Source organism: Histoplasma capsulatum, genomic scaffold (genome assembly GCF_000149585.1).
Source record: "Histoplasma capsulatum NAm1 scaffold_1 genomic scaffold, whole genome shotgun sequence".
NCBI lineage: Eukaryota > Fungi > Ascomycota > Eurotiomycetes > Onygenales > Ajellomycetaceae > Histoplasma > Histoplasma mississippiense.
This window is the reverse complement of record NW_001813982.1, coordinates 2,034,494-2,055,743: the sequence shown is the minus strand read 5'-3', so window position 1 is coordinate 2,055,743 and position 21,250 is coordinate 2,034,494. Positions and strand designations below refer to the sequence as shown.

The following is a 21,250-nucleotide window of genomic DNA, read 5'->3' as shown; positions in this document are numbered from 1 at the left end:
GTGGAAGGCTCCAACCCCCCCAATGAGGCTCTCATATCATATTTTTGAAAATGACCTATATGGGTCGCCTCTGTCCGTACTGCTTCCCTGGTTAATTTCACCTCCATTGGCACGGGGAAATTTCAGGTGATGTTATGCATATGTCCCGAAGGAGTCTTAATATTTAATAGCATGTCCTCCCAAATCCAAGTGGACAGACGCGGGACAACGTGGTAGTGCAGGCAAACGCAATGGGAACTACGATGCTGCCACGACCAACCTGTCCACGGACAAGCCCACCTATGTAAATTACATTAATTTTGTCTCCAATTGCTCCGGCTTGCATTTGCTATTGCTACTCGATCACGTCTGGACCATCCATGGGGACTTGAAATCCGTGGGTTGTCCAATTCAGTTGAACAAACGAGTGCCTAACCCAGAGGAATCGCTTTCGCCCCTCAAAAAAGACCCTCCGTTCCAATCGGCACAGGGGATGATATCAGGAGATATGGCAGGGCAACTGGAAGGCAACAAGCCAAGAGAAGCAAGGGAGGTACCTCTGCCGTTACAAGGCCAACTGCATTTCCCACCACGTTTATATATATCAAGCATGGATTTCCTCCATATCCTCTATTTTGTTTTATTCTTTTTTCTTGTTGTCTTCATTCCACTTTTTAGTTTTTTGTTCCTTGTTCAGGCTCATGGTCGGAATTTGTTGGTTTTCGATCTTCATGAAATAGCACTGCAAGCCGCAGTATTACTACATCTGGCTTTCGAGTGCGCGCAGGCTCCCCTAGCGTTTAAATATTCCCGTCACATATAATACTGGAGTTTACCATAATTTTATAGGCTATTGGCCAGCAGGTCGCCGTTGCCCGGCAATCACCGGCGCTTTCCAGGGGAAGCACCTATCATCGGAGGTCGATTGAGTACCCTCAGCCAGCTGGCAGGCGGAAAGTTTCCCCATCGAGTATGCCATAAACCCTCCAATTAATTATTTCTCCCACATTTCCGAGAAGGTTATTCCTTAGTTTAGATGATACAAAGTCTTTTGTTTTGTTGGCAGAGTTCTGGTCCTGTCGCGACAGCGGAATTGCCGGATTCCACACAGCATCATACCTGTGATCCCGCAACTCTCTCTTGTCGTGTTAGCAGTCAAACTCAACTGACGAGTTTACTCGGCAGCTTTCTGGCCACCCATTCTCCTCATATACAATTTTGGCCTTTGGTTGACCTGACCTAATAGTGGTGTCTTAACATGGATTTCACAATACCGACCATTCAAACGTTCCGTCGGTTCCCAAGCATAATTTGGAAACCACAGAACTTTCGCTGTCCTTGTGATCTCGATTTTAGCCCTGACAATCATGCTTCTCGTCGGGTATCCACGCATTCTTTTTAATTACTGTGCGAAACGCTGCTAGGTAAAAAGGGGCTAAATGGATGACCAGCAAAGTGATAGGTGCGACAAATCTCTAAAAGTTCTTACAGGCTCTGTTGGGCCTTGATCTATCTTCCCCTTTCAAGTTGAACATATAAGGCAGAGCTTTCGGCTTGACACATGAAAATTATGGAAACGGGACCCCTTGCCTCAAGCCTCATGTATGATCAAACCATGTGGAAAATCTGCTATTCTCTATAGCTTCACATCACGGGTGTGTTTATGCGGTGAGTTTATTTGAGAATTCCAGTTTCCATTTCATCGCCATAACTTATGTTTACCACTCCAGGTCATTTCTCGTTTGACAACCCTCTCGAACTCAAACATTTCTCTGAGAATATCTCCGACGTGGCTTTGTACTAGAAGCATCTGTCATGTCTGCCAACTTGTTGAGATTTTATTTCAATATCGACTTCGTACAACCAAACTACGAAGTCCAACGTGAAATTCGTGACGCTCAGCAGAACTGGTATCCACCGACGGATCCAGACGCCGTTTCTCTTGTGGCAACAACTGGTTGGCGAAAATGGGAACTCGGTTCAATCACCCAGGCACAGGTTTCCGGGGGTAACAATTTCCGAGAGTGTTCTCTCTTCTATGATTCCGAAAGGGATCATTTCCTCGGAGTGCCGTTGAACTGCAAGAAAAGGAGTGTGGGACAAGAAATCAAAACTAGGGATGCGCGGTATGGCTGGAGAAGACTTACCTTCAAACATCCAGAGCCCATAAAAAATGGAAATCATATATCAGTTCTTGACTTCGATGCTCCGTATAATGTCCTCGCTGCTCCAGGGTCTCCAAGATGGATGCCAGAGCTTATACCACAGACTTATGACTATAATGATCTGGATGAAAATGTATTTGGAAACACAGCTCTTGCCGGAAACTTAGCGCTCTTAATTGGGCTCGCAGCTTTTAGTGGACCTTTTCCTGAACACGGTCCTGATGTTGAGCTGACGGTGGAAGCGATCCGAGCATTCAGGCCTCCCAATTGGGTTCCTCACGGAATGAGAAGTAGAAGTGAGTACAGCCAAACTTTTAACGAAGAAGTGATCTAACGTTCTTCAGGGGTTCATAGCCGGGGAGTCATAGTCTCGATCAAGAGTATTGGTAGCAACGACGCATCGCTGGACAAGTGGTCACAGGGGCATTTTGGTGCTTTAATAAATCCGTGATCATGTAGCTCGGTATGCACTTTCGCGGATATTAGAATAGAAGCGTTATCGACCTCCCAACATTCGAGTTGTTTTGCCGTGCGTTTCGAAAACCGAATCCGCAGTCGAGGGGAGCGGTATATTTGCGGAACCAATTAATCTAAACAATCCTAACCATCGTTATGTCGAGTTAAAATCTCACATTTTTATTTCTCTCACCTGCTGTCATGATTGTCCATTTTTCATTGATGTCACTTGCAATTCCGTTCGTTGCATCTCACACGTTAGAATATGACCCATTTTGTTATCCATTTTTCTAGAGGATTTCGGGAAGAGATGATGAATGATCCCTTTCTTACAAGACATTGATTCCCCTTCGTTTTGATCATAAGCAACCCACATATCAATCAAGAGAATCAACCAGGAGTAGATCTAGTCTACGCACATACTGTTCATTGGCTATTGTATTTTTGTCTTGCATGTTTCTCCACCTCTCTCCCCTCCTTCCTGGCCCACCATTCCCTTCCAACCACCAGAAATACTCGCCATGAGGACTTTCCAATTCACAACTTTTACTCCATTTCCACATAGTTAACACAAAGGCGTAGTTTGCCAAGGAGGAAAAAGAAAAAAAAAATTATCGTCATCTCTTATATTTAATCTGCCACGGCAGCGCGAGGTAAAGGACTAACCCAACCCACGTAACTACATAGTCGTCGACATAGGTGAAAAATCACGCCCCCTCTCGTCCTTGCGAGTAAAAGTAAAGGGTGAAGCACCAAGTAAAATTATATGGAAGCCTTGAACTAGTACCCCCTCCCTCCTGCGGGCCAATGCAAAGTAGGTTAAAACACAATTCCATCCTGTAATGCGTTTCGCACATTTTATGCAGGCCTAGGTGGGGTCCGTGTTTTCGGTCATGTTGCGTCCATTGTAGCGTTGGATTGTTTCGTCATTGCACGTCTGGTAAACGAACTGCAATATCGCCTGACTGGGTTATATAACGGACCCATGGGAGCGATGGGTATTGCAGCTATATGAGAGTACATGGTATTGGTTAGATATTTCATTTGTGTAAGATGGAAAAATGAGCATATCAAGGGTGGGGAAAGGTGATGGTGGACGAGAAGCAGGGTATGGTAGGTAAAAGATAGTATAGTTGCGTGAAGTGCTTTAGATGTCGGCTTTCAACCAGGAACAACCAGAGAGCTGACGTGGGGGGTCTCTTGTGGACAGTTATGGAGGTGGATGTTGCTGTATGCTGACAAAGTGCAGGGAGTGCACCGTGTAGGGGGCAGCGTGTAGGGGGCAGCGTGTAGGGGGTTTAAACTGGAAGCTTGGCATGAAGACATTGGTGCTTCAATGTATCCAGTGATAGAATCGCAAAAAAGATCTTGGGATGCAGGTGGCCGAATTTGGAGCATTGAGATTTTGGGCCTGCCGATGAAGGTGGGGAGGCTGGGGAAAAAGCAAAAAAGGAAAAGATATTCACCTTCGGTTCAATGATCTTAAGATATCGTACTTGGATACCACTGGTGGTGAAATACGGGATCTCAAATTTGACGTTGATTGGGCGTTTGCCTTTTCCAGTTTGTCCAGCACCTCCCATGCTACCACCAAAGCCACCAGTCATACCGCCCCCATGCTCATCATCCCCTTTCACTGACGGTAACCCTAATTCAGCACGCATGAGGAACTCTTTCCCTCCACCGAACTGTTTTATCTTCCATATTATCGCAGATTTCTCTGGTGCATAGTGGACAGAACCTATGTTAGTGCGGAATCGGGGAGAATCTGCGTCTTCCGGGACTGGAACCAAAATCTCCACATTGTTCGCAGTGCTCCGGCGTTTGAATTGAGCTTTCGCCTATATAATATAACGGTCAGATAAAAAATAAGCGGGATCACAACTTCCTTGGCTCAGTTTACCTTAAGCATATATTCAATGCGCGAACCTGAATGAGACTCCACCAGACATTCTACCCATATCAGGGGCTTCACTTGAGTGTTTAAGCGATAACTCATAAGTTCAAATTCTCCGTCTGGAGGAATGAAGCTTATTGTTCTGTCGTTCTCAAAGCGCGATAGCCGAACACATTGGTGGAACTTTACATCCTCCATCTCGACGGCTTTTCCTCTTGTTGCTCTGCCTGTTGTTTCGAACATCGCTTTATCGTTCAAACCCAGCCTTAGTTCCGGCATACCACTTAGATAACATTTCATTTTGATTGCTCCCAATATTTCTGATCGAAGAACGTTGCCATTGGCAGATACTAGGAGATTCAAGGATTCAACCACGTCGAGGAAGACCTCATTCTTGCGGTATCGAATTCCTTCACTTCTCCAAGACACAGCATTCGTAACAGCGATCGGCGGTCGAGCCTGTATCTCAAGTTTGTGTGATTCTTGGGTAATGTACCTGGAGCCGACATTAGAAGAGGAGCTAGCGAGTAATGCGGGGTCCACCAAGTTGTTCGAAAACGCGGGGCACCAGAAAATAGCAATTAACATACTCCTGCAATATCTTGGACTCCGTTGTCTGCGGATATCCGAAATCCATCATCTCGTCAAGCAATTCATAAATGATAACGAAGTTATCTCTAATACTCTCTTCCTCCAACTCCTTAAAGTATTCAGTGAAAACCTCGACAATCTTGTGGAGGAATAACAGTATCTCCGCGGCATTTGTGTTCCGTTTCGTTAATGCAAGGAGGTAAAGGTTGCTATGGCGGATGTAAAGATACTAACGGAGTCATCATATAGTAAATATAAAATGGTCTCCAGCAAGCTAAACAGGGGTTGGGTCTCCAGAATTGCAACGTGGTATGGCAGAGAATATAGAATAAACGCACATTTATGCCTTCATCAGAAAAGCACGGCGGTACAGCAGAGCTCTCTTCTTCTGCTTCGCTGAGGAGGATAGGGAACTTTTCGACTGCGGACATTGGAATATCTCCTCTGTAGTTGCGGGCCAGGAGGGTCTGTATCGAAGGCCAGTGTAAGCTTAGGCTATCCCACAACAGCAAATATACTGAATTCGCTTAATGAAGGATGTCCGTATGCTTGTATGCTAGAAATTTCTTAGAATCGATCATACCTTGCCCTTCAGATCCAGAAAGAATATAGCGGAGGCCATGATGCGGTGTTGGGAATCAAAGGGCTTGCGTTCAACGTTGGAGAGTCAGGAAAGGGTATTCTAGTGTGCGGGCTTATTTAGCCATCGCAGGCGACATGAAAATTAGGAAAGGAAATCAGGATACGGTGCCCAAGAGGGCATTTGTTAACTCTCAGAAGTTCAAAATATCCATTTGTTTTCCACATCCTTCCCGCGTCAGTAGCAGGCGGCGTCGTTTGCCCAAGTGGCACTACTGCCGAATCAGGTCTAGTGCCATGCACCAGTCATATAAAATTCTTGCATGAACTTTTATTTTCTTTCAATCACGCACCCAACAGACAGTGCAAGTCAACACAAAAAATTGTCATGATTTTTCCTGTAAATTGGCCTCTGACTTCCTGTCAGGGTTCAACTCCCGGGTTACACCATTGATGATCTTGCGATACGGTGGTGCGAAGACTAAACAACGGAGACTCCATAAGAACTGGCCGTGTATTTTTCTTGGTTACGCGGGCGGTGTCAGAGGAATCAAACATACGGTAATTGGATAAGAACACAAATTGACTGTCTTTGGTTTATATACTCTAGGATAATGTATAATTGAAGAAGAAGAAGGGTATACTCCGTAAACTGAAACCCTGATAATACATTGATATCTGGCATCGCAAAAATTCTAATAGAAATACACAATACAAACGCCGTCCAAAATGCGGTGCCCTTAAAAAATCGGAAACAAAAATCCTATAGAGTCTCTCGTGGCATGCCGACGTCAAACCCCAGTGGCTTCAGTATAGAATCCCTAGCTACCTGGTTCGCAACCGCACCCCCTTTCTCCAGCGCAACGGCGCCAACCACCGCGTAAATCGCCTGGGTCAAAACGACTTCTAATCCGGATGCCGCAAGATCATTGCGCTGTAGGACAGTTAGCATGCAGGGAACGATAAAATTTTTATTCTTGGAGGGACTGCTCGTACATATCTCGGTACCCATCTCAGGACTTCCTGTAGCTTATATTGCTGGGCGAGCTCTGCCAGTTTCGTTCGGTTTACCCTCATATTCTTGTTGTCTTCGGTGAGAATGTCCAACCCTTGCAAAGACGGATGTTCGAACGCCGTCCGACCGTATGGATCCTCCAACTTTTCCGGGGAAGCACTGGACGAGCCTTCCAACAGGGAGAGTGAAGCCTGAAGCTGCACAATTTGCTTGCCTATAGAAAGAATATTGCAGATAAGCACTCAAAATCCTATGTCAAAGAAAGGAATTACGGATCATTCAACATACCCAGGTAAGACAATCTCTCGTTGAAGCCTCTTCGTCCTTGATCAAAGCTTTTGTGCGTAACGGTTTGCCATTTGACCTCCTCCGTGAGCATCTTGTCACCGCCGGGCCCTAGCATTCGAAGGTAGAACTGATCGAGAATGTTCGGGTCTGAATTGACTGGAAACTCCGGTACATCCGGACTCCCACGCAACCGTACTGGCGCCTTCATTGCCGGTGGGGTCACTTTCCATCGGGCTATTGTAGGTGTTTCTGAACCCTCTGGGCCAGCAGCAGAGGAGAGAGCATGTCTTCGAATATAAGAGAAAGTGGATCGTGAGGAAATTGACAGAACAGCAGATGAAGCACGCCACTGCCCTGGCCGCGAGATTGCAGTGAAAGCTTGGCCCGGTATTTTTGATGCCATCGGTGGCAGGGAAAATCGTATCCACGAAAAGGGTTTCTGGGGATTGCGGTGTTGGGTCGCGACTGGAGATTCTTGACCTGAGGCCGGAGCTTGGAAGATTTTCCGCAATTCTAGGCTAACCTTAATAGGGAAATCCACCCTCCCCATGATCCGTATACAATGACAACAGCGATAGCTTCAAGTTTCTTTTGATATTTCCCGTTGCTGTGAAATTGGATCGACGGACGGACTGTTAAACAGAGATTGCAGATAGTCTGAGCCTCGGTATACCATTGGATGCCCTCCGAGCAATTGCAGCCCAGTGGTGGCTGGGTTGAACGACCATCGCGCCTCTCCCGTCCAGCGCCCCGTCAGGTCAATCGTACCGATTATCTTTGTGTGGAATGAATACTAGCATCAAGGAGAAATTGCTTTGTGAGATTTATCGGCGTCTACTAAGGCCGATAAAAATCAAATCCAGGCTCACTGATCGGACCATGGTGATGGTGATGGATTCACACCTGGACAGCGCCCAATTTGCATTTCTAGTCAAGATTTGGTTTTGAACTCCATTCAAAGAGACTTGGAGAATAATCGTTGCAACACGTGTCAAATGGGGATCTCCCATTCGAACAGTGCTCCTCTTGTTTTGTTGTGTTTTTGTTTTCCTATGTTTCTTCAGACTTCCCTCTGAAATGGATTTGAAGGCTGGCTACTTTGAATCAATCATCAACACCTCCGGTGCGACTCAGCTATCGCAACTCGGGCAAAGAGGCCCAAGACAGGGCGAGAATGTAGAGCATATTGATACCCATTTTATATAGAACTCTTTACACTACTTCTCCCTCCTTGTTTCTTATTGCATTATTGCTTCGGCTCGGTTCCCCGCCTCAGCCGATTTTCGGATACAATGTCGCTGGCCCATTTCTCCCTTGTTTGTTGTCACACCGGGGGCTCGGCTCATAGCCTATACCAGCTCTACCTTTCTGAATACTGCGGATAATATACTCTGCCGTCGTATATCAGTTCCTGTCAACTTGGTCAAATAACTTCACCCTTCTAAGTCCAAACATAACGAGGTACAAGTGAATTGTCATGATGATAATCATGGCTCCAGCACACTCGTTGTACTTGCATAGAAAGTTCCTCGATGATTCGGCTTCAGGACGTTGGCATTTCTTCATTTCGCCAACGGATTGTGCATCGCGCGGCTAGTCGACCAGGCCCTCCAGTAGCACACGGGAGCCACCTATGCCTTGACGGGCCCCTGCATGTTTCCTAGGATCCTCTCTCACCTCTCCTTTGTTGTAAAATTCTAAATTCGCATCAAGCACTGAATTCATGGATTTCAGCTTCCGAATACAATGATGGCGAATTCTAGCGCAGGCGCCTATTGTATCGACATGCAATTTCCCTGGGTACAATGTACTCAATTGGTATAAAAGCGGGTGGAATCCGCATCCGAGGACTTCTGCCATTACCGCCTTTCTGCCAAATAACAAAAATATTGTCTGTCACTCGTTTTTTCTCTCACTGGTTTCTTGAATGACAATCGCACATCTAGTCCGCCATATCAAATATTTTGACTCACTACTTCCTCTCCGGTTGGTCTCCATTGCACAGCTTACAGCCTTCGATCTCCGCCCAAATGACTTCTCAACGGCGTGGACCCTCCTCCCATCCGCGCGCTGACACTTCACTCCATCCACAATCGAGCGCTCAGTATCTACGTGCATCCTGTTCGATTGGGAGATGTCCCTTGAGCACGGCTCTGGCTGAAATTTCCTTCCACTCCGTATACTCCGTCCAAGACCCTCCCTCACCCCTCCCATACCCCCCGAACCCTCCTCCAAGTCCAGTCTGATTCCTGGGCGCTCAAATCTCATTAAATACATATGTCAGTTCCCCAATTTTGCCCCTTATCGAACAGATGGCCAAGTAATGACGCCATTTACCCCGTTTTCTACATATCTAGTGACAATGGTCCAGTCCCTACCAGCCTTATTGTTCCTACTTTATTACTTCTATCTAGTCGATCTTCCATATCCTTACTCGCTCGTGAAGATCGGGTTTGATTTTCTACATGTACCTCACACCCTCTAAACCAGAACTATCCAACCTCGTACGAGTTAGCCAGCGTTGAGAAAAGGAGCTAACCATATGCCATTGCTTTTTGCAGTTCGAATGGGCCTGGCCAACTCTGCCGAAACTGGCGAACAGTTTTACAATGATACATCTACAGCATTCAACGGAGACACCCTCGAACATACAAAAAGTGAACTCAAATCTCTTGGTTGGAGGTTTTTCCATTTCCTCTATTTGTGCCATGAAAACCCATTCTGAGAAGGGCTCTGCCTTTATTTATTTATTTATTTATTCTATTTGAAAATTAATACGCGTTTTGCCCTTAATGTAACTCCCCGCGCCCTCCCTCTATATGTGACTGTTTTGTCAAGATCGCGTTCAACCCTTCTGACGAATTTGCAATTTTCGTTCGATCCAAGTCCATCGAGCAGGCGGGTTAATTATTGTAACGATAAAGGCAGTACCCTGGGACGCTTTAGTTTCGTTTTGTCTGAAGACCATATATTCCTATCAGGTCTTGTCTCATCCCCCCAATTGCTGCTCTGCTGCATGGCATTATCCAGATAATACAAGCTTTGGAAGGGGAACATTGTTTTTTAGAATAATTATAATGCTTCATGGAAATAATCGCTGGGGTCCTACGTTCAGCCTATTTATCTACTGTGCCGAATGCAGTTACAACAGTTAACTATAACCACCCATTAATGCACATAGACTCACCCGGTGAATATCAAACAACGTTGCTGACTTGCAGATCCAAAACACTATACAATTTTTTAATATCCGAAATGGCATAGAAGAAAAGCATGGACACATAAAGTGAATATCTTCAGACTTCAGCTCCACGTGAAACAACAAGGAGAAGAAGCAAGGACGAAATGAGAAATGAGAAACGAATGGGATACAAGAAAGGTAAAAGCCACCATTGCATAATAACAACCTATCCTATATACCCATATAACTACATCACGCCAAGTTACAGAAAAGCCAACGCAAGCGCACTGCTCACAGTCAACCCAACAACCGTCCACCCGGTAACAATAATTTGCTTATTAGTGAACTGTTTCCCCATATCCCAAACAAGATGTCTGCACCCATTGAATGAGTGGAACGTGAACGGTAACGCAGCGGCGAACTTGAGGCAAAATTTAGCAGCCAGCGGCAAGCCGGCAAATGCCGCTGCTATCGATGCGGATTCTAGATGCCACCCCAGAAGTGGGGCGACGAGATATGCGGAGGCGAAGATGTACAGGCCGCCAGACAAAACGACACCTGTGATGCGGTTCGTGGAGGAGAGGATCCAGGTTATCTGGGGCCGGTAAATGCTGAGATGCGGGGAGACAGGGCGGTTGAGACGCTGCTGGGGGAGGAGTGAGGTTGGATCTTGGTTTGCGGCCGAGGCGGTGTATCTATGAGGCAGGAAGTTGTGTTAATTGTTAGTTAACTTTTTGGTTCCCTCTTCCTATTCTCAGGGACTGTGGTTGTGTCCGTTTGGTAGCTATCATAAAACACCGATTCCATTTCCCGCTCAAATCACAGCCTACTCCAGGGCCAAACTGACCTGGTCTGGATATGGTTGCCAGTCGCAATAGCCACAGGACGAGCAATCTTCGAAACTGCAGTTCTTATTTGCGAAGGGTTGTGTGAAACAACTATCTCGAGATGTTAGCCGATATCATCTTGTTTTCTTCCCATCGTCATTCATCTCTCATTCATCCAACAATGCACTGTTTCGCAAGCAAGGGTTAGTTAGCAGGCAACTTACGCCGTCGCACCGACTGCTGGGCAACCCTCTGGGGTAGCATGGTTGTTAAGGAGTTCAATGTCTGGCAATCAATACCAACGAACCATCAATGATCAATATCGATTGTTGGAACTGACAAGGGAATCGTCAGTGGAAGTTGGAGATTCAGATTCCATTTTCGGGATAGTTCCGGGAAAACCTGCCGATTACCACTCGGAACAATGATTGTCCGCTGACTGCCCTTAAAAGGTAATTCCAACCTCAGGCGTCTTCACCTGCTTCCTTTTGCTTCTCTTCTTCCTCAAGGACCTCAGCTTACATTGTTTACCCATTACCACACTCAGTGTAGGTGGTGGAATGGCATGACACAGATGTTCCAAGGCGAACCATCCCATTTATAGCTGCGGCTTTCTGTCGTTGACTGCTGGATGGAGAAACGGGGCTCCCTCAGAAGAAGAGATTTTTTTTGGAATCTTTGACCCGTCGTTAATCGCCCATTTCTTTCTGTCAATGAGAGAAGAGGGTTTCATATCAGGGTTACATGATGAGCTATAAGACGGCACGAATCAAAACTGAAAAACGTTGGCAAGTAGATGACGGATAGGATTTCACATCTTGCCATCGTGAAATGGATTCATGGGTGCCGGTTGTGGTTGTGTGTCTTTTCCTCTTGTGCATGTATGATGGAATGGGGTTTCTACGACCATCTCCTCTTGCCCAAGCCCGATCTCTCGGAAACCACTGGTATCAAACGTCTGGAGCACTGTGATATTGTAACTTCGAAGAAAGTGTGGGGGAATCCAGTGCATAGGCCTCCTCTCCTCCTCAGCAGGGAATCCAACTCTGATATACAAACTGTAAAATCTTCTTTCCCATTATGATAAATTAGCCACTTGGAAATCACCCATACTCTGTAGCGTCCATCCAAGATTCCATAAAAATGCAGCACGTGAGTGTCACCCGATTCTGGACCTCGGCTCTCGGTTCCTGGAGTTGCTCAGGTGCGCATTTTCAGAATCATTCATCCAAGGAATTTGCAGAAAGGGTGTGGAGCGGCCGATGTCTTTATATCTTCTTGTCGTGCGTCCCTGTTTGTAATTTCTAGATCGCCTTCCTCTGCTTTCTACCCTGAATGAGTAGACGTGTACAGGGGATCCTTGTTTCGGCCGGCAGTTTCACACCCGCCCTGTTCCAAAATGCCATTCAACACCGCACTTACCCGCAAGTTGGGCATCACGGGTAGGTCCATCTTTTCGTTGCGTCCCATGATTGCGGTTTAGCAGCGGATTCAAGCTTACCATGTCCTACAAGTCCCCGTCGTCCAGGGTGGCATGCAATGGGTTGGATACGCTGAGCTTGCTGCGGCAGTCAGCAACGCTGGCGGTCTGGGAATCGTACGTGCATTACCCGTTCGAAAATGTCAGAGGTAAAACAAATGAGAGCGATCTCTATTTGTTTTATCTCAGGAAGCAAAAGTTATAGAAAATCCAGCGTAGCTTCCACTAACATGTTCCCTCCAACAGCTCACTGCGCTCACGCAACCAACGCCTGAGGACCTCCGTAAGGAAATCCGCAGATGCCGCACAATGACCAACAGACCCTTCGCCGTAAATATCACTCTTCTCCCAGCCCTCGTTCCACCCGACTATAGCGCCTACGCCCAGGTGGTCATCGATGAGGGCGTGTGCATCGTCGAGACCGCAGGCAACAGTCCGGGCCCAATCATTGCCCAGCTAAAGAAAGCCGGTATCATCATCCTGCACAAATGCACCACAATCAGGCATGCCAAATCCGCCGTGAAACTGGGTATTGATTTCCTCTCCATCGACGGCTTTGAGTGTGCGGGCCACGTTGGTGAAACGGACATCACAAACTTCATCCTTCTTAGCCGGGCGCGCCAGACTCTCAAAACTCCTTTCATTGCCTCAGGAGGATTCGCGGACGGACATGGCCTTGCTGCTGCCCTGGCATTGGGTGCGGAAGGTATCAACATGGGCACACGGTTCATGGCAACTATCGAGGCGCCTATTCACATGAAGGTAAAGCAGGCTATTGTGGATGCCAGCGAGGAGGATACCCAACTTGTCTTGCGGAAGTGGAGAAACACCACCCGACTTTTCAAGAATCGCGTTGCCGTAGATGCATATAATATTGAGAAGAAGGCTGTATCGGATGACTTCTCACAGATCGGACCATATGTCAGCGGCAAGCGTGGACGGGAAGTATTCATCAATGGGGATATTCATTTCGGCGTATGTACTCTCCCATGTCTTCTTGTTTCCGCCAACCTGAGGAGCAGGATCCAGAGTTTTCGAAACTTACTCCTCTCACTGCCACTTTATATTGAATGCGCTAACCCATGTGTTATGTAGGTTTGGACTGCTGGTCAAGTTATGGGCTTGATCCACGATATCCCATCCTGCAAGGAGCTGATCACCCGCATCGAAAAGGAAGCCGTTGAAACGATGTCGAAAACCAGCAACCTCTATACGCCAACGGCTAAGCTGTGATTTCACAGTCATAGTTGCCTTTTCAACTTTTCATTTAACTCTCCTTTTGGTTATGGGCGGGTTTGTTGACTTTTGATTTTGTTAATGCATCGGTACTGATTTTATTTTGGGCAAATAGAGCAGTGGATGGAATAAGATATTCTATCATCGGGTCTTTATTATGGGTTTGTAGAACACTTTTTTAGCAATACACATATTTATCCTTGATTTACTCAACCATCTCTTTGCTTAGCAAGGCTCCGCTGCGGTTTTTTTATTTTGTTTCAAAAGGAAAGACAATATCAGCTCATTCATTCTATCAAATGGGAGTGGCCTCTTGGCTCGTGGAGGAAAAAAAAATTCCAGCGCGCCGCAGAGCGAGACAACTCGCGGCTTCATCATCGCTTGGGATATTGCATCATTCGTTTTGGAATTGCATATCTCACAACCCCTTTTTCCACGCAATATATGTACTCGACGAGCGCCATCAGAAATCGACTACTTCCAACTCCACCAAGCATTTCAACCACCTTTGTTCTAGCCAATGCAGCTGGCTGTTCAGATTCCTGAAATAGACATATGCCGCGTACAATTTCTCTTTACCTCCCCCCTCCTTCCAAGCATGTGTATCATATTCGTTCCAGCATACTGTTCTGCGGCCTAGAACGCCTCCCCGCGCCCTCACCCCATCCCATTCAATCACATCCAGTGTTCGCGCACTGGTTACCATGCCCTTCAAACCCACTTATTGCTAATCTATTCAGCAGCCAACCAATCTCCGGCAACAGTATGATCCTGAAATATAGCAGTTACCCATCGTCCTGGTGCAGGGGAGAGGAGGTCGAGTGTATGATTCCTGATGCTATATACCCTTCCGAGGTATGTATTCTCGTTATATCCGTTAATAAGTGGCCACAGTGAAACATTCTGACACTTATCCATTACCGTTCGCTGCAAGTCACAGTTGTTTATCGCCGCTTAGAATAATTATAGGTTCCTCGTCAAGGAAATCTCATGAATTCTTCGTAGTGCCGATTTTGAACCCTGTTACAAATCTACCAGGCGACCGACCGACATCGAACTGATCCGAATCATAGTCGATATCTATGGATTGCTCACCGTAACAACAAACACAAAATTTCCCGTCATGTACATGGGCTAACTACCCCACAAATCACGGGGTGAACAGCGAAAATTGTTGGAAGACACCCGCAGATGTAATGCTCGTGTAACAAACGGGTGGTGTACATGTCATACTGTGAGCATTTGTGCCCAATTTGCGCATCTGTGACATACCGCTGATAGTCCACGACATTAGCCCTTCAGCTATACATCAGGCCTGTCGGGCTTTATGATACCCTTGTTCAGCAGTCAGGGTTGATACGAGGTATCCACGATTCGCGCATTGTGGTATTGGTGATAGGTGCGGACTTACTGCTGGAACAAAACCGCGCTGGAAACGGGATTAGTCGTGGTTTCAAATTTTCAAGGTATGTACTGCTCTGAATGAAGGGTGATCGAACCAAGGTTAACGCAAATGGTGTTACGGACAGATGATTGTCCACGGGGAAAGCGAGCGGTATTTGAATCAGCAAACTTCGAAACTCCATTAAGTATCCAAGTCTACCTTGTAAATACAAGGGCCAAAAATATCTATCCCCACACTTGCAGTAACATCACAATTGACACATCAAATACAGATCTTATTACCATGCACTCCAAACCAACCTCATATACAAGAGACAGAGACAAAGAAGAGAAAGCCTTTTTGAACAAATATTGTACATGCTATGGAATATATATTTGTTCGAAAATACTGGAATTGTCTCATGATTTCACTTTCAAATCGCCATGCAGAAGTCTTTTTCCCAGTGACCAAGAGACATCGCCTTAGATAACAACCGGAGTCGAGGGTCAAGAGCTAAATTAGACGATGGGAGGTGAAACCGCTTAGAGGCCAGCAATGGGGATGCAAGGAAGGTTAAGAGCAATGAAGCCCTCCTGTCAATGTGTGTTAGAACTTGTTGACAAGTCTGCCACGTTAAGATGACACTTACAGCGTGTTGGGAGTTGCCTTGGCAGCAGGCGACGTTCTGCTTGCATTGGTTGCCGCTGAGGATGTCGGTGACACCGATGAGAGCTTTATCAAAAATTAGTTAAATTCGCTTCCGGATGGCAGATACGTGCAGAACTTACCGCTGGCGCTGAGCTTTGAGCATTGGTCGAAAATGCCAATATTACTGCCCTTGCCAACGACAGTGCCCAAAACGCCGGCCAGAAGACCAGTGTTCTTGTCACCACCGTTGACAGTGGTGATTTGCTTGTTGCAGCAAGAGATCTGAGCCTTTCCGCACTGGTTGGTGACCTGGTTGACCTCAACTTCACCGTCACCCTGGGGGGATCTGTATTCACCACCGGGGGCGGCAACGGCAACGGCGGCAAGAGCCAGGACAACAGCGGAGATGGAGAACTTCATTTTGACGGTGGGTTGGAAGGATTAAAAACGATATTTAAGAATTATATATAAAAGAGTTTAAAAGAGTGTGGTAGTTTTGGATATACTCGAAGCGAAGGAAGAAGATTGTGCTGATGATGGGAGAAAGAAAAAGGGTCTGATACCGTGGAGGAGGGCCCTTTTATAGATTCCATGGGGCCCCTTTTCCCGCAGGCATAAACAGGATAGAAACTCCCCCCCCCCCTGACTGCTCTTCCCTGGTCCTGTGGGAACCCGAACTGGAAGTCTGATACGGAGGAGATTTCCAAGTAATTTTCTTGGCCAGCCGCTCCCCAAACCCGTTTTGTTCAACGACGTTTGTCCCAGCGGACGGTACGAAGTCGAGAGCCAGCGTGCGCCACAACCCAATTACCCGAAATTTTTCCAAATGCCCAAAAAGGAAATGCTGGACATGCAACACGCAGGATATCATGCAAGAGAACCCACAACGACAAGTCAATAAAAAATACAAGTTGTCACACAGCTGTAAATTCGCGGTACAGTTCTTTTGTTTTGTTTTTCCTGATACCCAGCAACGAGAACAAAAATGATGGACGTTCACAAGCAGTTGGGGCTGAACTTCCCGTGCTCTGACTGGGCTCCTGGGACCCATCGGATCTGAGAAGCAACAGAAAAAGAAAAGCAACATACACGGTTTCTGAACAGGAAACTATTGAAAAATAGCACTTGCCCGAGCAGAGAATATCCTGACATGCTGTCTGATCCCATGGCTCATGTTCCTCGCGCGTACGCCACTGTATGCACTGAGGAATGAGACATTATCATTGAGCTTCGAGCTCTCGAACACAAGTCAACCAATTCCAAACATGGCTGTCCACGTCGCAGGATGTGTAAATGCTGATAGACCAGGAAAACTACTGCGCTGGGTAGTGAGATATTCGAGTCATCAGCAAGTCGGACTTGGCAGAGCTTGATGGGACCCCGAGCCCTGTCCGGACCAAAAGTAGTGTTAGCATGGGAAGTGCTAGGGCATGTGTATCGTGGATTTATCCCTGGTTGCGGCTTTCGGTGCCGCGCCGAGCAATCGCACTGGCGTAAATGCCCCTGACTATCTTTTCGTTCATAGTAATCCTGAGCTCAGTTACGAAAAATACGGCGGTTTTGTTCTGTCTTCTCCCTTTGAACTCAGTTGGCTCAAATTGCTTTGCAACCACAAATGCCGCCTGCTACAGTGTAATGGCGTGGTCAATTGGGAAGCAAAATCTGCCACTACCCCACTGAAAGATGCAACAAAAAAACGGTGAGCGTAACTACTGCGAACATCTTTTCTCGACTGCCTCGAATCGATTGAAACATTACAGATCTTTACTTATATTACCCCATGGCGTTGAATGCCGTTGAGTTTTGTGTTTCTCAGGGATAGTAAGACGATCGATAACCCTAAGAACGCCCCCAAACCACTAAAAACGCCCCCTAAGGCTATGAAAATGTGATAGCTCCTTGCACTGTGCTTTGACCAACCGTGCTTCTTTCCTGAGCTTCAAAACTCTTCCGGAGCTATATCCTACCTCCTAGTCCCAGCTCGTCCCTTTTCATTTCCGTATTCTGGGGAGGCAGGGCCAGCGCGGAGCTAGGGACTTAAAGCGACAAGTGAAAAATTCTCCCCAGACTCAGGCTTCGTACTAGTTTTTACAGCCCTGTGGCCCTATTTTGTGGTGATGATTGTCAATGCTCCGGACTCCCGGAAACTTTCCTCATATTATTACGATCTGCTCTCTTCAGCTTGTCAAAGCTTCCAAAAATACATTCAGGATGTGCTGGCTCCCGCTGTGCCTGATATCATCCTTGGAGTTCAGCTGGGTGTCGAGAAGGATCCTTCCTGGTTGTTTGAGATGTATTAATTTCCATCAAGGAGCAAAGAAGTCGACGCAAATTGAGCACATCCACCTCCGGAGGACTGCCCCATCCGTTGTTGCCCCTAAAATGAGAGGAGGAAAAGAGACTAACTCCATCAGAACATTTAGCCTTCATTGCTGAGTTTGTTCTGACAGATACGATGAGATCTCTCGTTTCTGCACCTCACGCATGACGGACACTTCACATTTGCTGCAATCTTCTAGCCTCGTTGTAAATTAGCTCTCGTTTGCTGCAACTTGTACAACCTATCAGATAAATGACATCCACAGACGATATTGGGAGTACACTGCGTATTTCTGGCAAATTCTTCTGGTGGCTTTGCAAAGGAAAGCTCAGAAAATACTGGCCTCTACAGATTAGAATTCTTCATGATGATACTCAGGCACGAAGCGAAAGGGTACATGCACCCAATAGATGACCCATAGATATTCAAGCTCCTCGTCTCAGCCAAGAGAAAGGGGAGCTTGCTCCAGATAAGAATCCTGGCGACGCCACAAAACCCGCTTTGTCAGATCTTCTCCAGGACTTAGATAACGTTTGGCATTAGGATAAGATCTGCACTGCACCATGCAGTAGTGCCTGGAAACAAGGATGGGAGCGTGGGAGCGTGGCTGCTGGTGGCCGAATAGTTTGGTCGGGTAAACATGAGCTGGTTCCATGTACGAAGATGATACGGGCCATACGAGAAGTTTTTCTTTACAAGCCTCTAAATATCAAAATATCGCTTTATTTTTCAGCTCCGTCTGCCATTTCTGGTCTTTTCGCATCGTCACTTAGCAAAACTGTTAGAAAAACATGATTGGATTACTCCAAGTCCACTTTGTGAGAACTTGGAAGGCTGTTCTCAGTTCTCCACACCGTTCAAGCACGCCGAATAGTTTCAAAAACCAAGCTCCAGGCAGCGTGCTGACCTCATTGATCGACATCATGTCGTGGTCAGAATCGGCAAGGCTCTCACTGGAACCTGGACAAAAAGCGTTCGCGACCCACCAATAAGCGGCTCAAACGAGCAAGATTCCTCCGACGAGTGGCAACAGGATCGGGGACAGAGGAACAACTCATTGTTTTGCAAAAATTCATACAAAACTTGGCAGCGAGTTCCCATTTCTCAATTCTGATGTTTTCCTGTGACGTGTGATATCCTTATTCTGACTCTGGTGCGTGATTTATTTCTAAGAAAACTCCCTGCACGTTTTCGATAGACACATTGTGGTGGTTGCAGAATTGTTATTGAGCCTTCCGAGCCTAACTAAATGTGGGCCCTTGTTAATTGGTTCCTTTCCCCATTTTGGACCCTCGTCCGAGGAAATTCGCAGCGGCACGGTGCAGGGCTGGCATGAAGGTATTGCTTACGGAGCACAGTCTGTATGTTTCCTGAAAATCAGACAATGGATAATAATTGAGGCAGATGGGATCTTGATTCACCGCAAAAATATTAGTAAACAACTGATGATACATGTTTCACTCTGGTGGCCGGATGATGTAAAGGCACCATAATTCCACTAGCCGATGATAAATCGGCATCAGAAACCTAAGTCTGCGCAACATCGCAAGGTACTTGATTCATGGTCGCCTGAACTCTGGACGCAGGAGGGCCGCCCAAACGCTTCGTCTTCTGGGTTTGAAAGGGTTGACAAACCAAATTAACATGGCTGCCAGTAAGACGCTGTTTCTACCCTTTTTTGTTGCATTAGAAGGATATGTGCAGGTGTCTGTTCGCCAGACAGCTGCATCCTCCTGTGAGACCAGGAGAGAAACGAACAAACGCACATCATGATCATCGCTGTCTTCAAGAATCTGCAGTGCTTCAGGAAAATGAGCAGGTTCAAGGGCTGGAACAGGACATATCTTATATGCAAGCGATTTTCGCTTTTCGCACGTCGTTTCCTCTCAACTTGTCTTATCCCCCCCTTTTTTCATTCTTGTATTTCCCACTTTCGCGTTAATGAAACTCAATGGACAAGTCTGATTAGTAGGGATGGGCCAAAAGATTTTCTGTGGGTGGTGATTTGGTGGTGCAAGAGTCGGAAACTGAAGTACACTCGAAGACCGCATGCACAAAGAAAATATCCCAGAATGGGAAAGATATTTAATTTCCAATCATCCTCTGCCCCCTGATTCCACAGTGATTCTTGTTCTTCAAGTCTCAAGGTTGTCATGAAACAGCCGGCTACTTCCGGCAACAGTTCGGCAAAGCATTTTTGCAGAGTAGCCTTACAACCACCGACACAAAGGCTGACCGTCGAAGTTCAAAGTAGAGTGTTGCTGAGCCCATACGGAACCAAGAAAAAAATCCAACAGTTGACGAAGATCACACAAGAAACCCGATAGGGAATAATCTAGTGTGTACCGAAATCGCCGACCCCGTGAAGCAACGGTTTTGGGCTCGGTCTACGCCCGCGGCAAACCAACCCTTGATTGGAGATGCAAAGCTTCTTCATGCTCTTGCTGAAAGAGGCGACCGTTGGCTTTTAATTTCCAACTGTCGCACAGTAGATCATTTCATTCGCTTTATATCTCTCTCCTTTGCCTTCCCGGGTTTCTTTCCATCTAGATTTCGGGCACAGCATTATGCGTGGAATAGACAGCCTTAAAAAGCAAACAAACCGTTGCATTGGAATCCAATTGAAACTAGAAACCCGTTAACCAGTGGAGGACTAGCGCTTTACACGAGATATATAAGCCTTTTAGTTGGTGAAACGAACGGTAACAGTGCTTTCGCGACCGTCTGCATTGTTGAGGAGAATATTAATCCCACCATGATGCCTCCTTCAGCCGTGTCAAACAGAATCGCATATATTCTCTCCACATGTTAGAAAAGGAAATGGCTGCACACGGAAGCATATCGCAGGTCCGGCTACACTGTGGTCGGGCAAGAGGCACTTCTGTTCAACCCCGAGGGTATCGGCTGTGGAAACCATTTCGCAAGCTAAGGGTGCTGGCCTGGTTTGATATGAAGCTTATCGATCATCGATATGAGTATGAACTTCTCGCTGGCTTCTGGACAAGCATTCAGGCAGCGGTATCTATACTAATCAATCTTCCTAGTGCCCTTGTTGTTGGAGCACGTCTCATGGCCGACGTCGGCCTTGCACAAAGCGGTTTGGAGACAGCAGGCATATCGAAATTGGTGCGTCACTATGCTCTTGTTATCCAGCTATTTTATCGAAATATTCTTTCACGCAGCTTCTCCTTTGCCGTTGAACAT

General features: G+C 46.5%; 7 protein-coding genes across 7 annotated transcripts in view; 3 read left to right on the top strand and 4 right to left on the bottom strand.

Moving 5' to 3' along the window:
• Positions 1 to 1,794: 1,794 nt before the first annotated feature.
• Positions 1,795 to 2,595, top strand: HCAG_00599 (predicted protein; the record flags this gene model as incomplete). The annotated part of the gene is made up of 2 exons (XM_001543503.1): positions 1,795 to 2,440; positions 2,513 to 2,595. 2 exons carry the CDS (start codon positions 1,795 to 1,797, stop codon positions 2,593 to 2,595), a joined length of 729 nt encoding a protein of 242 aa, XP_001543553.1.
• Positions 2,596 to 3,526: 931 nt separating this feature from the next.
• Positions 3,527 to 5,519, bottom strand: HCAG_00598 (AP-1 adaptor complex subunit mu; the record flags this gene model as incomplete). The annotated part of the gene is made up of 5 exons (XM_001543502.1): positions 3,527 to 3,607; positions 4,067 to 4,441; positions 4,504 to 4,993; positions 5,088 to 5,317; positions 5,427 to 5,519. 5 exons carry the CDS (start codon positions 5,517 to 5,519, stop codon positions 3,527 to 3,529), a joined length of 1,269 nt encoding a protein of 422 aa, XP_001543552.1.
• A 911-nt stretch (positions 5,520 to 6,430) lies between these two features.
• On the bottom strand, positions 6,431 to 7,178 carry HCAG_00597 (conserved hypothetical protein; the record flags this gene model as incomplete). The annotated part of the gene is made up of 3 exons (XM_001543501.1): positions 6,431 to 6,601; positions 6,664 to 6,896; positions 6,971 to 7,178. The coding sequence occupies 3 exons, from the start codon at positions 7,176 to 7,178 to the stop codon at positions 6,431 to 6,433; spliced, it is 612 nt and encodes a 203-aa protein (XP_001543551.1).
• A 3,235-nt stretch (positions 7,179 to 10,413) lies between these two features.
• On the bottom strand, positions 10,414 to 11,242 carry HCAG_00596 (predicted protein; the record flags this gene model as incomplete). Its single annotated transcript, XM_001543500.1, has 3 exons — positions 10,414 to 10,846; positions 10,999 to 11,089; positions 11,203 to 11,242. 3 exons carry the CDS (start codon positions 11,240 to 11,242, stop codon positions 10,414 to 10,416), a joined length of 564 nt encoding a protein of 187 aa, XP_001543550.1.
• Positions 11,243 to 12,377: 1,135 nt separating this feature from the next.
• HCAG_00595 (hypothetical protein) lies at positions 12,378 to 13,691 on the top strand (the record flags this gene model as incomplete). The annotated part of the gene is made up of 4 exons (XM_001543499.1): positions 12,378 to 12,420; positions 12,493 to 12,575; positions 12,705 to 13,433; positions 13,554 to 13,691. The coding sequence occupies 4 exons, from the start codon at positions 12,378 to 12,380 to the stop codon at positions 13,689 to 13,691; spliced, it is 993 nt and encodes a 330-aa protein (XP_001543549.1).
• Positions 13,692 to 15,620: 1,929 nt separating this feature from the next.
• Positions 15,621 to 16,146, bottom strand: HCAG_00594 (hydrophobin; the record flags this gene model as incomplete). Its single annotated transcript, XM_001543498.1, has 3 exons — positions 15,621 to 15,671; positions 15,728 to 15,810; positions 15,867 to 16,146. The coding sequence occupies 3 exons, from the start codon at positions 16,144 to 16,146 to the stop codon at positions 15,621 to 15,623; spliced, it is 414 nt and encodes a 137-aa protein (XP_001543548.1).
• A 4,720-nt stretch (positions 16,147 to 20,866) lies between these two features.
• The window catches only part of HCAG_00593 (predicted protein), a gene marked incomplete at both ends in the record, with an annotated part of 914 nt that continues 530 nt past the window's right edge, over positions 20,867 to 21,250 (top strand). The window contains 2 exons of the mRNA XM_001543497.1: positions 20,867 to 21,021; positions 21,091 to 21,172. Coding sequence (XP_001543547.1) covers positions 20,867 to 21,021; positions 21,091 to 21,172 — 237 coding nt within the window. The remainder of the gene's footprint in view (positions 21,022 to 21,090; positions 21,173 to 21,250) is intronic.